The following is a 15,186-nucleotide window of genomic DNA, read 5'->3' as shown; positions in this document are numbered from 1 at the left end:
AGGGTGGAGATAGCAATGTGAAAGCTGCGAGCTGTCGAAGACGATCTTCACATTGTTAGTGTGATTGGGACTTCGTATATTCTCTACGACGTTTAGCACCTGTGCGGTCAGTCACCCAATTTCAGTATTCATGTCAAGTAATCCTGCTCAATTCCCAAAATATTGTCTTTTTATATTGACGAATAATCTGGATAGTCGTCACGTTCATGTGCCATCTACATCGCAAATTTAATATTACGATCCTAGGAACTAACCTGCAATACGTTTTGTATTTCATAATCGGAACTATCTGCATTAACCGTCTTCAGAACAATGTCAGGGAACAGAATGCAGCAGTGCCTTGGCAGCTACTTGGTGACCTGCTTGAGTCGTGTGCTAAGGAAGTAGTAGTTTCTGGTTCACATTACGTCACACTAGCTAGAAGTACAGCCTTTTCCTTTTTCTCTGTGAACATCCAGAACTAAGTTCAGTAGCAAAATGCTAAGAAGATATTTGCATTGTGCCGACTCAATGATCAACCTATTTTTATAGATTTTTATTTTCGCAGCCATTCTCGTTCTGCATTGCAATAAACTTAATTCATTATTTATTGCTCTTGTTACGAGTACTATTGTCATTCTCTCACTCTCAAGGAGTTTTCACATCCCTATTTGGTATCGATGCACATGAAGAGTGTATTCTGCATGACGTAACATTCAGTTTTCCCCTCTTTCATAGCCACTCATTTACTTCGGCTCCTCATGATCAACGCTACAGGAGAAGTGAGATACATAAAGTTAACAATGGGAGGACAGATATGCTGGCACAACTCTGCAACTACTCCTGTTGATTTAACACAGTGTTACCAGATAAACTGGTGCTGCACAATGGAAAATGTAGTACAGACTTTACCACAGTGGCAGAGAGCTGCCAATTTCGGACCATGACCGTGGATTACCCTTGGGTCAGCTGCTGGTTAGAGTGTTGTAACTGTAATGGAAGGCTTTGTTTGATATACTTGTGCTGATGCTGCCTGAATAAATTATGCCATTGGATAAAAAACAGTTTGGAGACCTAACCCTCGAGGGGGCAAGGCACAGTGGTCTGCTTCATGAATTCCAAGCAAAAAAACACAAAAAAACAACGCAGGAAGGGTTCGAACAACTACTTTCGTGGTGAGACATGCATTTTGAATCCGTTCATCATTAAGGGGCCAAAAAAAGGGTAACATTACGGAAACAATGATCAGGCTACTTAGTACATAATAGAGTATACAGATTTCAAGGAAGAAACGTATGAAGATGCAGACTTCCTCGTTATCCATATATGCGGCATATCTTTCGTGTAAATGAAAGTAATATCCCGCTTTACCTCTTCTTACATCTCAAATGAAATGAATGCCATGAGGAACCGAATATTTGTTGACTGCGTGTCTTCTTGCTTCCATCCCTACCAACATTTTTCTTCACTCTCGTGGTAATCATGACATTCTATATGTATGCTGCAAAAGCTTGCACGTAGACTCATTCGACATTGAGGTGCAAAGCGTTTGATATCTTACATTATATTCAATTCAGATAAGCTTCTGATGTATTTTTACTTCGTTTGTATTTTGAGATGATTATGAACGTTACTGAAAATTATCTCACATGCTTTATGCTGAATGAAAAACACTGCATCATCCGTTTTGCTTTCCCTACATTGAAATGATATAATGTCAATGTGAACAGCCTTCTTCCACGCCGGAAGCTGAAACTTGTATCATTCTGGATTAATGATGATTGAATGCCTCAAATTTACACATGGCCCACAAGGCAAAGTCAGAAACTATCAGGGGAGAACGCCGCATAAAAGCCAAACGTGCGGGCGCGTCTCCCCTCTGAAGAACCATGTCGGACAATCACGACAAGCATTTCACTGAAGAGCTGCCTCGTAAGAGAGCCGAGAATTGGCAGCGTCGTAGCAAGTATTTGTCAACACTGTGATAGTGCATTTACTTTCAGGTGTAGCACGGCATTACCTCGCTAAATTCACTTGACATTCGCTTTCCGCATCGAAGACTCATACAATATAACCCACTGTAAGATGAGACACTTAGAAAGTATATTTGATTTCTGGACTCCAAGAACGGCGTTTTTCACATAAGTAACACCTGTTTGTGTGTTTAAGGTTGCGTTTTGAGGCTCAAGCAATATCGCAATGATTATAGTCCGTCTGTTGCCGCCAGTGTGTCGTTAGCTCAGTGGTTCCCTTATGTGTTGCGATGCTAGTGCTATATGAGATGGCAGTTCCAAGCTCGGTGAAAGCCGCTGAACACAACCTTTTATTTTCCATTTTAATTAAATGAGTTGCAAACTGCTAGTAAAAATTCCTTATACGAAATCTGAAGAATGCCTTTACACATCAATCTTCATGCAATTTCGACTTAGTAAATTATGTTAATATCATGGATGTCTCCTTTGCAAATACCAAGGTGCTTCACTGTAAAGTAGTTCCCGAAAAGATTCAAACCGATTGTCAACGATACGAATTTGAGCTTTGTTCGTCATATAGGTCTAAGGTGTCAGGAGGTTGTTTATGAAGTGCACATGTTGATTAATATAGTTCCTCTCTTCTAAATTTTTGCAATAGCATTTAGCTGTAGACACCTTCTGACACCGGCATTAGCAATTTCTTTCCATTCTCTGAAACCTCCAAAACAATACATTTTTCTGGTTTAAATCTGATGACCTTAACTATCACTTCCAATCAACGCTAAATACTTCATGAATCCATACATGGAACTCCAAATGTGCAGTGTTCATGAGTCAACTGATCACGAGCAAGCAGAGATACACATATGCCCACCTGCTGATTTTTGTGATTTTGACTTAGACCATGCAGTACCCACACACCCAATTTTTGAGCCTTCCCCACTGCATGCAAGTGTCAAAAATGATTGAATGATCACAGTTCATCACATCTGACAGTTCTCTAGCACACAGATGTGGATTATTCTGAATTAATGCAGTTGAACGATATTCATCAAACCCCGAAAGACTTCCTGAGTGTGGAGAGTCACTAATGTCAAAAAGATCCTCCTCAAACAGAGAAAACCATTTCCTTGCCATGCTCTGTCCAATGGCATTATCCTCTTACACGGTGCTGCCTTCGCCGCTGTCATCATCTGTTGAACTCAAACAAAAGAATGTGTCAGAAATGTTCAGATTTCTCCACTTGGCACCCCGTTTTCTAGTGACTACAACTCTACTCACCATCGTCACATGATAATATGTAAACTCAAACACTGCAAATAAAAAATGACAACTGATAAGCAAACCCATAGCAACTGGAATGCCAAAAAACAAAACAAAAACGTTACACACCTGTGCATCAACCTAATAATATGCTTTCATCTGAGTGAACATGAGAATATTTTCTTAGACTGACTGTATTTCCTATGCATATACACAGAAACTTATGGTTTGAGAGTTCTATCACCATGGTCTTGCAGCTAGCATTTTTACTACTAACCTAATTCTCCTACAATCTAACTTACTCAATTTTGATTAACGACATTGACAACTTAAAGACTTTCAGGAGATGGAATTTTACTCACTTGGTAAATAGGCTTCTAAAAAGTGGTTGGAGAAGGAATGTTTGAACACTCTTGTTCCTTGGGTATGTGGTGTCCCTGAAGCCAAGGAATCAGCAATGATAAAAGCATGGGAATGTAGATGGCCAAACAAACAATTCTACCAGGGGCACAAAATGCATTGCCACTGAACACTGTTTACAAAGTCTGCAAGCTACAGTACAGTGTGTGGCAAAGAGTTCTTCATATCAATTTTAACTTTTCTGCCACATTATTTTAGACTATAAGCAAAGCCCTACATATCTACAAAGGCAGAACTGTTTCACAATCTTTCTCAAAAGTAGATTCATTCTACCACAATTGGTATGTAAGTTCCCAAAGCCCTTCCATATTTTTTTCAGAATCCCCGTAACCCATTACAATCCTAGCAGAATGTCTGAATTTTTTCAAAATCAGCTGTCATAGCTATTAACTAAGAGCTCTAAATCTTTCTATGGAACCCTAGAATAAGTCTTTCTAGCATCCCGTTTACGATTTTCTTCACAGATTCATCACAATCTCCAAAGTGTTTCATGAGATTTCAGAACACCTTGTATTACCCAAAAGTATTTGAATGATAAGACCAGCTCCAGAATTTAACAACTAATTATTTATTTGGATAATATGGATTCTCTCTGTCATGGTCATTGGTCCATGTTTAAAGACTGCCATTCAGTACATAAGGTGGAAATATGTTCCATGTCATCATGCATTCTCTTTCGGTCATACACTGATAGCACTGTCTTGTAGACAGCAGAATAATAAATGAACATATTGTCAGAGCTGCTGACCCTATCTGATAAATAATTTAGGTATACTGAGAACAATCTGTTTCCATTGGAGTAAATATTATTTGTCTCAACTGAAAATCTATCATGTTTTATAGCACGCTCATACATTCATCAAAAACTTGGTATGATCAGAGTGACAAACTCCCCATTCACTTGCATAAAATACTTTGAAAATTTCGTCTGTTGACAAGTCATATGCATTTCAAACTATCTGCACTCATACTCATAAATTAATGACAATGCTGATACATGGTGAAACAATGCCCTGGTGGGTGGTTTGCGGGTTTAAATCTCCTCGGGGTATGACCATGTGGTGCATTTGACCTGCGGTCGTCTCACGGTGGCACTATCATCAGTCCATTTATGCAGAGGTGTGTTGGTGCATGTCAGAGTTCGGTGCAGATAGTAAGTGTGCAGACGTTTTCAGACATGCTAATGGTGGCTGTGTGTTGAAAATGGCTCAAAGAACACATATTGATGATGTTATGAGAGGGAGAATACTAGGGCGGCTGGAGCCAAGTCAAACACAGGAGTTCGTAGCTCGGGCCCTCCGGGTGCCACAAAACATAATCTCAAGATTATGGCAACGATTCCAGCAGACAGGCGCTACAGTACGGGACGTCCACGGTGTACAACATTACAAGAAGACCGATATCTCACCATCAGTGCCCGCAGACGGCCACGTCGTACTGCAGGTAGACTTGCTCAGGACCTTACCGCAGCCACTGGAACAGTTCTCTCCATACACACTGTCTACAGATGACTGAGCAGACATGGTTTATTGGCCCCGAGAACTGCAAGGTGCATTCTGCCGGCCCCTGGTCACAGGAGAGCCCTTAAAGCCTGGTGTCAAGAACACAGTACATGGTCGTTGGAACAGTGGTCCCAGGTAATGTTCACGGACGAGTCCAGGTATAGTCTGAACAGTGATTCTCGCCGGGTTTTCATCTGGCGTGAACCAGGAACCAGATACCAACCCCTTAATGTCCTTGAACGGGACCTGTATGGAGGTCACGGTCTGATGGTGTGGGATGGGATTATGATTGGTGCACGTTCACTCCTACATGTCTTTGACAGAGGAAATGTAACAGGTCAGGTGTATCGGTACGTCATTTTGCACCAGTATGTCCGCCTTTTCAGGGGTGCAGTGGGTCCCACCTTCCTCCTGATGGATGATAATGCACGGCCCCACAGAGCTGCCATCATGGAGGAGTACCTTGAAACAGAATGTATCAGGCAAATGGAGTGCCCTGCCTGTTCTCTAGACCTAAACCCAGTCGAGCGTGTCTGGGATGCTCACGGTCGACATATTGCTGCACATCTTCAAACCCCTATGACACTTCAGGAGCTCCGACAGGCACTGGTGCAAGAATGGGAGGCTATACCCCAGCAGCTGCTCGACCACCTGATCCAGAGTATGCCAACCCGTTGTGCGGCCTGTGTACATGTGCATGGTGATCATATCCCGTATTGATGTCGGGGTACATGCACAGGAAACAGTGGCGTTTTGTAGCACATCTGTCTCGGGACAGTTTTCTCAACTTATCACCAATACCGTGTTCCCTATGTGCCCATGATATTAACGCCAGTAGTGCCATGTTGTGTGGCACCACAATCTGCCATTATCCTTAATTCATGAGCATGAGTGTATTTTCGTGAAAAAGTACTGATGGAGTGAAGCTTTTCTTCTTCTACAAATATCAATATTCGAGCTTAAAATATGATGGGTCGCCCTTCAAAATGTGAATATTTGGTAAAATTGGCTAATTCTGTGGATGTATTTTTATCACTCATATTTGATGGGATTGTCCGACACCTGTTCTACCATCACCAAAAATTGCACTATGCAAGTTTCCAAATAAATTTTAAGCAGGAAATGGGTAATTCAGTGGGACATTCACTGTAAAATGTAATAGTGATTCCACAGGGAATTGACAACTCATTCTCTCTCTGAATAATCTCAACTGTTTTTCAAAACTGGGAGTGCACACTTCAGAACCACTCATTTGGCAATGTGTGAATTACCAGTAAGAGTCTTAGAACTGTACGCATTTTAAATTTGGTATTTAATACTTCCGGTTTCTGTCTGTTGCCTTCAGTTTCATTCATCACAATGACTAATGGCAAACTAGATGGAAAATTTGTATCAATCCATTCTCTTTATGTAGAACCAGAACTCCTTACAATTTACCTACGAATATAATACCACACACAGTCATTATTATTTCTGCACAAGTTGACAGCTTTCCTCTATCAATTTCCTTACATTCTCTTTTGAAGCAAGAGTGTAACAAACTGTTTCCCCAAGCTTCTTTGAACAGGTACTATTAAACCAAATGGTTGGTTGGCTGGTTGGTGGAGTGAGGATAAGGAACCAAACAAGAAGGTCATCAGTCTCTCAATCCAAGAGTGGTGCACCCAGAAGTACACATGTCCACCAAGAATGTTTTCTGATCTAGTCGGGATATCTATAACAGTAAAAGCAAGAATGCTAAAAATGTAATGGACACAGTTTGTACTGTCAATAAGTCAAAGTAAGATGGAGGAGATAGGGAAGTTAGCATGTGGATGTCACCAGGGCTCTCCACGCTGCAGGAAGTGTCTCACCCACAGCTGTCCCATTTTTGATCCATTACAGTCAAGAGCGTCCACTATTCAACAAAGTGTGACACCCAGAATAGAAAATTGGGTGTAGCAGAAAGGAGGCAAACTGAATATAAAAACAATTGAAGAGGGACCCAAGAGTACCCTCGTCAAGGAGGTAGGGTTGGAGAACCCAAAGACTTAGCATACAGCTGGAGATCCCAATCCCCAACCCCCAACCCCCCTGCCCATGCTCCACAAGTACATTAAAGTCTTCTAACAGAGAATGAATATCACTTTCTTGGAGAAAACTGAAAACAAGGTCAACTATCTATGAATAGTCTGCCAATATTACAGGCAATGAATCCGAATTCCGTACTTAGCATCGAGAGCAAAAGGAAGGGGCATTCCACCTAGACATGATCTACTGTCTGTAAAGCTACACAAAATAAAACTTATGGGTTAATCTAGTGCGACTGGTGTGAAGACAACACAGGACTGTCAATTCCTTCTGGGAGAACCAGAAGAAAGAGCGCCATACTGCAGCAGTCTCCCACATTGTACTGAGTTTATTAGGTGGGGCAACAGCCCACCAGATTTCTTTCCAATTCAGAGTGAGCAGAGATCACATGTGCACCTGCAAATCCACACCTGAGATTGGCAAAGTGAACAGGGAGCAAGTAACTGCCTCTCTAGCCAAACAGTCAGCTAGTTCATTCACCTGTAAGACTTGGTACCCAGAGAAAGACAGCTGAGCATGCAGCACAACAAAGGTTAGTGAGAAAGAAGGCCTTGAATAGCAGAGACGAAAGGGGGGCAAGAATAGCATTCATCAACAGCCTGGAGACTACTCATTGGGTCAGTATGTATTAAAACATGGTCAGGGGAGGCCTTTTAATAAAATTAAGGGCTTTGCTAATGGCTGTCAGCTGTATGTTCCTCGCAGCGAATGGCTCCATACTGACAGGTGTAGAGCATATTCCATTTGATCCAAAGTTTTTGAGCTGTCAGTATTAAAGACAGTAGCACCCCTGGACTCTTTAAGAACTGGACTTTACAGATGCCAGAAGACCAAGGCAGCTACCAAGACCTTAGGACCTTGGAAGAGACTGGTCCTAATCCATGGCCTGGACATCATCCTAGAGGGACTGCGTGAAAAAACATGATGAGCACAGTCCAGGGAGGGGAGATGGATATCTTGGCAAAGGGAAGTAAGGCACATTCCAACTGGTAAACCCACATGAGGGCAGGTATCAGGAGAACAATATCCCTTGAATGCAAAGAGAATGGGATACATGGGACAACCAGAGAATTGTCGAATGGTGATGGCACAGGACCCCAAGAGCTGGTACCATTGACTCTGAAGAGGGACTATCCCTGCTTCAGCAAGGATACTGTCCTACACAAGTCCAGGTGCTGGGTACTGAGATAGAGATCTGGGTCAAGGTGAACCACAGTACATCAGGAGAAATGCATGACCTGCATTTTTGTAGGAGAGAACTGTAAACCATGGGAAAGAACCCATGCAGAGAGCCACTGGTTGGTGCCTTTGAGCTGTTGTTGAGCACTCACCAACTGCACAGGAGTGATCAGCAACCCAACAGAGGTCACTAGCCCAATGATGGCAATGAACAAGAGAGTGACACTCCACACAGAGCCCTGTGGGACACTTTTCTCTCTAACCCATTGAGATCTGAGTGAAGTGCTGGCTCTAATCCAGAACAAACGATGGTATAAGAACTGACACAATTTTTTTGGTGTGTGTCTTACACAGGCAGGAATTTAGAAAATGCCTGTTGGATTGCTGCTTTCAACCAAAGCAGTCTGTTGTTGAAAATCCCTCCTGGAAACCACACTGATAGGGGGAGAGAAAGCCCGAGATCCGAGAACCCAGAATAATCTGCAGGCAATCATCCTTTAAAGCACTTAGAGGGTATGTTGGTCAGGCTATCTGGCCTGTAACTGTCAAAAGACATTAGGTTCTTGCTTGGCTTCTGGATTGTAACAACCACACTATCTTAACATTACAATGGAAGGCATCTTGGAGCCAACTACAGCTGAAGACCCTTTGGGTAATATTCAGGTACTGGATCATCTGACTCAATTGAATCAGGGCCTACTGCTGTGGCATGGGACAAGGGAAAAGCCTGAAGTAATTCTCAGTCAGCAAAGGGTTTATTATTGGATTCAGGTTTCTGGGGAGTGAAACATAGCAGACGTCTTCAACTTGTTGCTTCTCCAGTAGAAAGGTAGCTGGATATCAGGAGGATGCCAGTGCTGTCACAAAGTGGGCCACAAGGTGTTCTGTAAGCTGTGACTAATTGGTACAAAGATCACACTTTAGGATGAGATTTGGAACAGCTGTTGGTAGTTGGTAGCCCATTAGACCATGGAGCTTGGCTCACACCTGAGATGAGGAGACATGTGTCCCCAGGGAGGAGACATAGCATTCCCAGCATCCATTTTTACTGTGTTTGATTAGACAGCATATCTTAACACAAAGTTGTTTAAAGGTAATGAAGGTGGTTCGTGAAGGATGTCGTTCGAATCACTGCAGGGATCGATGGCAATCCTGAATAGCAATTGCAATGTCTTTGGTTCGGCACGGCACTTGCCGACGGTGTGGGACCTGTAGAAAAGGGAGTAGCAGTTCCAGTGGCACCCATAATCACATGTGAGATGCCTTGCACAAGCTTATCAATGCAATATGACAGACAGAGCAAGTTTAACATCAGAAGCATACAAATGCCAGTTGGCTCTGTAACGTGCCCAATGTGGTAGTCGGTCTTTATTGTGATGGCAAGAAATAGACAGGATCAGCAGAAAGTGGTCATTGTCTCAAAGGTTGTCGTGTAGTGACCAATATAGCAAACCCACAAGATTAGGGGAAGAGATCATCAGATTGATAGCTGAAAATGTGTCATGCACGGCACTGAAGTGGGTAGGAAAACCACCACTGAGGAGGCACAGATAACGGTCTGTGAGAAGCTGGTCAATTAGACGGCCCCAAGCAGGCAAAGTGGTACTCCACCACAGGAAGTGGTGTGCATTAAAGTCCCCAAGCAGGAGAACAGGGGTGGGGGCAGGGGTTGGGGAGGAGGAGGGTAAGATTATGAATTAATGTGGTCAATTCAAAAACACAAGTATGTGGTCTACCTGGAGATAGGTAAACACTGTGAATGGTAATCGCTGAGGCGGTTTGCACCCCCACTACTACTGCCTCCAACAAGATACAAAGGAGAACCCATTCACTGACAACATCTTTACGAACCAAAGTACAGAACACCTTGGGATCTGCATGGTTCCGATGTGCGCACAATAACCACGAAGTGTTGGAGAATGGTCACCAGCGAAGAATGTTACATGGAGAGCAATACAAGCTGCAGAAGACGAGGAAATAAAAGTAGTGTAGCCCCAGCAGGTGACAGCAGTACCCACTACAATTCCACTGAATGCTCATGTTACCAGAGGCCAGGTTAGGTGTGAAAGGGCCAGGAGGACTGATCGTGCTGCAGAATCACTGCCTGTCACCAGTGGAGATGAAAACACATCCACAAACATGGGCTAAGAATCTGACCATGTGGGAGGATGTGGAACCTCTGGGGGCACTGGAGGACCTTTGTATCATTTCTTATTCTCTTCCTTTGTAAACTTTGATGGCCTGACCTTTGAAGGGTAAGGTTCATTCAAGGGACTATCTGCATTAAACGGAGCAACAAGTTAAGAGTGGACAGAGCTGGGACTCACAGGTCATGGCTCCTTCAGCCATTGTTTGTTGTCAGGCCTCCAGTCCAGGTGTTGCTGGGAACAGGGATCCCACGAAGGAGCCCTGTCACCAATAGATGCCAAAGGACGATGCTTCTTCAGCCGGGTGTGGAAAGCGATTCCCAAAGAAGGTACTGTGGGAACCATGAGAGGGGAGGGTGGTGGGAGACGTGGTCTTGGGATGGTTGAGATTGGAGCGATGTTATGATGTTAGCATAACTGATCGTCATATCCACAGGGTGTAGGCATTCATAGTTCTTCCATGCCTCAGATGATCAATAGATCTGTATTCCTGGAATTTCTGTTCTTTCTTGGAAAAAAAAAAAAAAAAAAAAAAAATGGGCAAACTGGCAAATGTCGAGGGTGATGTCCCACACAGCTGACACACAAAAGTGGATGTTCACAAGGACTATCTTTCTGGAGTGTTCACTCATGGCTGCAGCATTAAGGGTCTGCTGTGCAGCAGAATGACATATGCCCAATGTCTTAAAGCCTGAAGTACCTCATAGGCTGTAAGAAAAACAGTTTCATGTCAATTTGTACACTATAGTGTTAACTGTCTCCGGGAGGACATTCGCTTCAAAGGCTAAGGTAGAGGTGCCTGTATCCATATGATTATCCTAGGGCCCTCTTTGTATATGTCTGATAAAATGTACACCTCACCACTACAGATTAGTCTAGAGCTCTTCATCTGGTTGGAGCATTAGATCCCTGCGGAAGATAATTTCTTGGACCATGTTCAAAGTTTTTTTTTTGGGGGGGGGGGGGGGGGGCGCCAAGGGTCACAGGTATGTCACCTGGATGATCACATGCCTGAAGAGCTGTAGATTGAGCATCAGAGGAAGTTTTAGTTAATAATGAATCTTTTGCATTTTTCCTCAGACTCAACTTCACTAAATTTGTCTTCAATGTTTTCAACAAAACATAATGGTTTCATTGTAGGAAAAGAAAGAATCACCATCAGCTCAAGTACAAAACAAGTATTGAGGGAAGTGTTTCACACCCAGGAATCTGGCTTGTCCCTCTTCCCATGGTGTAGCAAGGGAAGGGAAAGTAATGGGATCATACCTCTCTGCATTATAACAATCTTACACACACACACACACACACACACACACACACACACACACACACACACACACACTCTGTTCTGTACAAAGGCACTGACACCAAAAATAAAAATAGAAGGAAACTGTGTGAATCACTCGCTGTACAGAAGAAGAAGAAGAAAAGGGCAAAAGAGTAACTCTCTCCAGCTTCTCTTCACAGGAAAAAACCCACCAAAATGGAGATCATTTTTCCAAAAAGGAAAAATGAAATACCCATAGTACACAGACAACAATAATTTTTTTCCTTGATGAAACGTGTGTAACCACACAGACATTCCACCCTAGTATTTTGGAAGAGGACGGAAAAAATAGAATTTATAACTGTAAAAGCTGAGGCTGAAGCTTCTCTCTTTTACCTGTGGGCAAGACAATGTTTTCATCAGTTTTACAAAATAGATCTGTAACCAGTTACAAATGACTTAACAGGAACATACGAAATATCACATGTTTAATGTCTTAGCTTCAGGTATACAAATAGTACTTAACAATGAGCAGTTAATCCTTTAAATGTGTCATGTGACTATCATTTACAATTGGTTACAGATTTCAATTTTTTTTTTAATACTCTTCTGGTGATTATCACAGCTCCACCACATATCCAGATTGGTCTTGAAAAAGCAAGTATTCTATTGTTCCTGCTTTATGATTTCCAACTTACTTTTCTGAATATCCGTGTGCTACGCTCTCCTTATCCTTCGCTCATAGACATTTATGAGCATTGTTTATTTTATCTACAACTATCTTGAAAGTGCACTGTGCAAATCAACACAGTTTCACATAAAATAGAAGAAATGTAAAAAGTGCCACAAGCAGTACTGAAAAAACAAACTTTTTTTAAGCAGCCTCATACAGTACAAACTTAGGCTTCTATTGCTCGCAAACAATTTGCTCATACAAAAGGGTCTGCTTACTGTGGTTGGTGAAGGACTCTGGTTAATCCGTCTATGTGACTTCTTGGTGGGCTCCGTCGTCCATACATTGATTACTGCAAACAAACCACATATTTCACAATTATAACTCAGCAAACAAATGTACAAAGAAAGTGCATATTGGTATTTACTCACTGGGCATTTCTGGAGGTGTTTCTTTCTTGACATATTTTCCAACTACACCTTCCTTGATAGTTCTCAAATCTCTGTTTTTCCTCGAGAGCATTTTAACATTTAATTATTTGTAAATATTTCTGTTAAAACCTTAGTGTGAAGCTGTCATTCACTACTATCACTTAACCATCCTTTAATTGTTGAATACCTGCAACAGACAGTTAAAAATGTTATAGAGAGCTAATGACATTATGTAACAATTATAGTGGAGTGTAGGGGATGAAGGGGGATGAGAGTAGGAGAAAACAAGGATCATGATTACACTGCACACATGAATAATTTGGTGTTTATATTACACAAAAAGCTCTCTCACTACACATTATCACAACATTCCATTATGCAAGTTTAGAGCATATCATATAAGACCTACAGCAAACGCCAAACATTACAGTACTTCCTCTTGTGGCACTCAAGTGACCGCATCAGATATATCTACTGTTTCCCCTTGGACGTATGTGAGGAAATGTTCCACAATGTTAAGATCTTTGTAGTCATGTTACAGCGTATACTCTCAAATAGCTGGCACCGTTCGTTTTAGTAACGCAACCTGCACTACGAAAGTACATGGAGAGCGCTAGCAACACACCTCGACGTCTGGTACGAAACATGTTTAACTGTACCTTCCATGCACGATCTTACGGAACTTAGAAAGTCTGTATCTTCCTCTGACATGAAAGCATTGTTACCCTGCCAGTTACATAGATCTGCCGTTAATTTGAACAATGACACGCCCTGCAGTTTTCGCATACACTATACTTACATACTCGTAATTGCCTGACAGCAAGATAAATTTCATATTACTCTGACATGTACCAACTAGAGTTCGGGGAGGCGTACAGGCCACACTAGTCTCGTGATGCTTCCGTGTCCTCAGCTAACGATATAGCAACCTTCGATCACAACACGAACCAATGTGTCTCACGGTAGAAGATACCGCAAAATAAATAATAATCATAAAAAGGGCTGCTGCTTACCATTTCGTTCAGGTTACGCTACTTCAAACGAAGAACACAATGCATTAAACCAACTAAACAGGCCCAATGGACGATATGCACACAAACATTCCACTAACAGTTCGGTTAACGCATCACTGACACCCATGTGACAATTCGTTTTTGCGCGGCTCTCGCTGTACTCTCATACGTGAGTAAGACGTTTCAACACCTTTAATGACACTTGTCAAACATCTGGAAAATTCACGGAATACACAACAGCACTTTCCTTTCCGAATTAGGAACATACACATCGCACTAAAGAATAGAGGATTTTTCCAAAAGACAATTTCTGGTAGGCATGCACGACTGTACACACAACAATTGTTAACAATTAACTCACTGTTAAGACAATAAATAACACTTCTCTCATCTCCTCACGAATTCCAACCTCAAATTTTTATGGCCTATAAAACATCTGTCAATTAATACAACTACATCAAAGGTGAACTTCAGCAACCAAAGGTACAATATAAAAGGCCAAGCTGAAATCTGACTTTCAAACATGTACGATATGTTATTGAATTCCTAGATCGAGAAACGTTTATAACATATGTCAAATTTTTCCACTACTTTATCAAATTTCAGAATGGAAATCTGCTTATGTATGAAAAAGAGATAAAACTAGTGCACTCATAAAGTGATAAATTTATATTTGGTCCCATTCGACTACAATATGTACAGTATGTGGACTTGCAGCATAGGAATAGTCAGCTTAATCTAATGCCTTAAACCATCTAAAATACATATTACAGTTTAAAATATAAATCTGGCAAATATGGTAGAATTTATACATATATTTACTTTCTTATATTTGAATCCTGAGTTATTTAAGTACTCCTATCACCAGGTGACTACAACAAACATTCACAAAAACATATGCTAACTCATGTGAATATCATATATGAAGTCTTCACGGGTAGTCAGCTGAGTAGCGTCGTCGTCTCGTAGCAACGTTTGAATGCGTCTCCATCATCTTCAGGCGAAGTGTCGGGATATCTTTCTCTCACCCTTTACTTTACCCTCCTTGAGGAAGTGTATGGAGGAGTTTATAGCCTGTAGGCTTTTACTCCACAGTGTGCGTTGTGAATGTGTGATTGTCTTTGGCTGTTTTGGCTGTCTGTGTGTTGTGTTGTGTTGGTGTTCTGGTGGTGTCTAGTACTTGCCTGAGGTTGGCAAGATTTGGGTATTTTAAGGATTAAGAATTGGTATTAGGATTTGAAGATTTTTGTAATTTTTCTCTTCGACTTA

General features: G+C 41.8%; 1 protein-coding gene across 1 annotated transcript in view; it reads right to left on the bottom strand.

The window, feature by feature from the left end:
* LOC124801919 (scaffold protein salvador) overlaps window positions 1-14,380 on the bottom strand; it is a 56,803-nt gene extending 42,423 nt beyond the window's left edge. Inside the window, exons 1-3 of the mRNA XM_047263108.1 lie at window positions 14,279-14,380; window positions 12,905-13,091; window positions 12,752-12,825 (exon numbers count right to left, since the gene is read on the bottom strand). Of these exons, the coding sequence (XP_047119064.1) occupies window positions 12,752-12,825; window positions 12,905-12,995 (165 nt within the window). The 5' untranslated portion in view covers window positions 12,996-13,091; window positions 14,279-14,380. The remainder of the gene's footprint in view (window positions 1-12,751; window positions 12,826-12,904; window positions 13,092-14,278) is intronic.
* Between the last annotated feature and the right edge of the window lie 806 nt (window positions 14,381-15,186).

The sequence above is a fragment of the Schistocerca piceifrons genome, chromosome 1 (assembly GCF_021461385.2).
Source record: "Schistocerca piceifrons isolate TAMUIC-IGC-003096 chromosome 1, iqSchPice1.1, whole genome shotgun sequence".
NCBI lineage: Eukaryota > Metazoa > Arthropoda > Insecta > Orthoptera > Acrididae > Schistocerca > Schistocerca piceifrons.
This window is presented reverse-complemented; position numbering and strand designations above follow the sequence as displayed.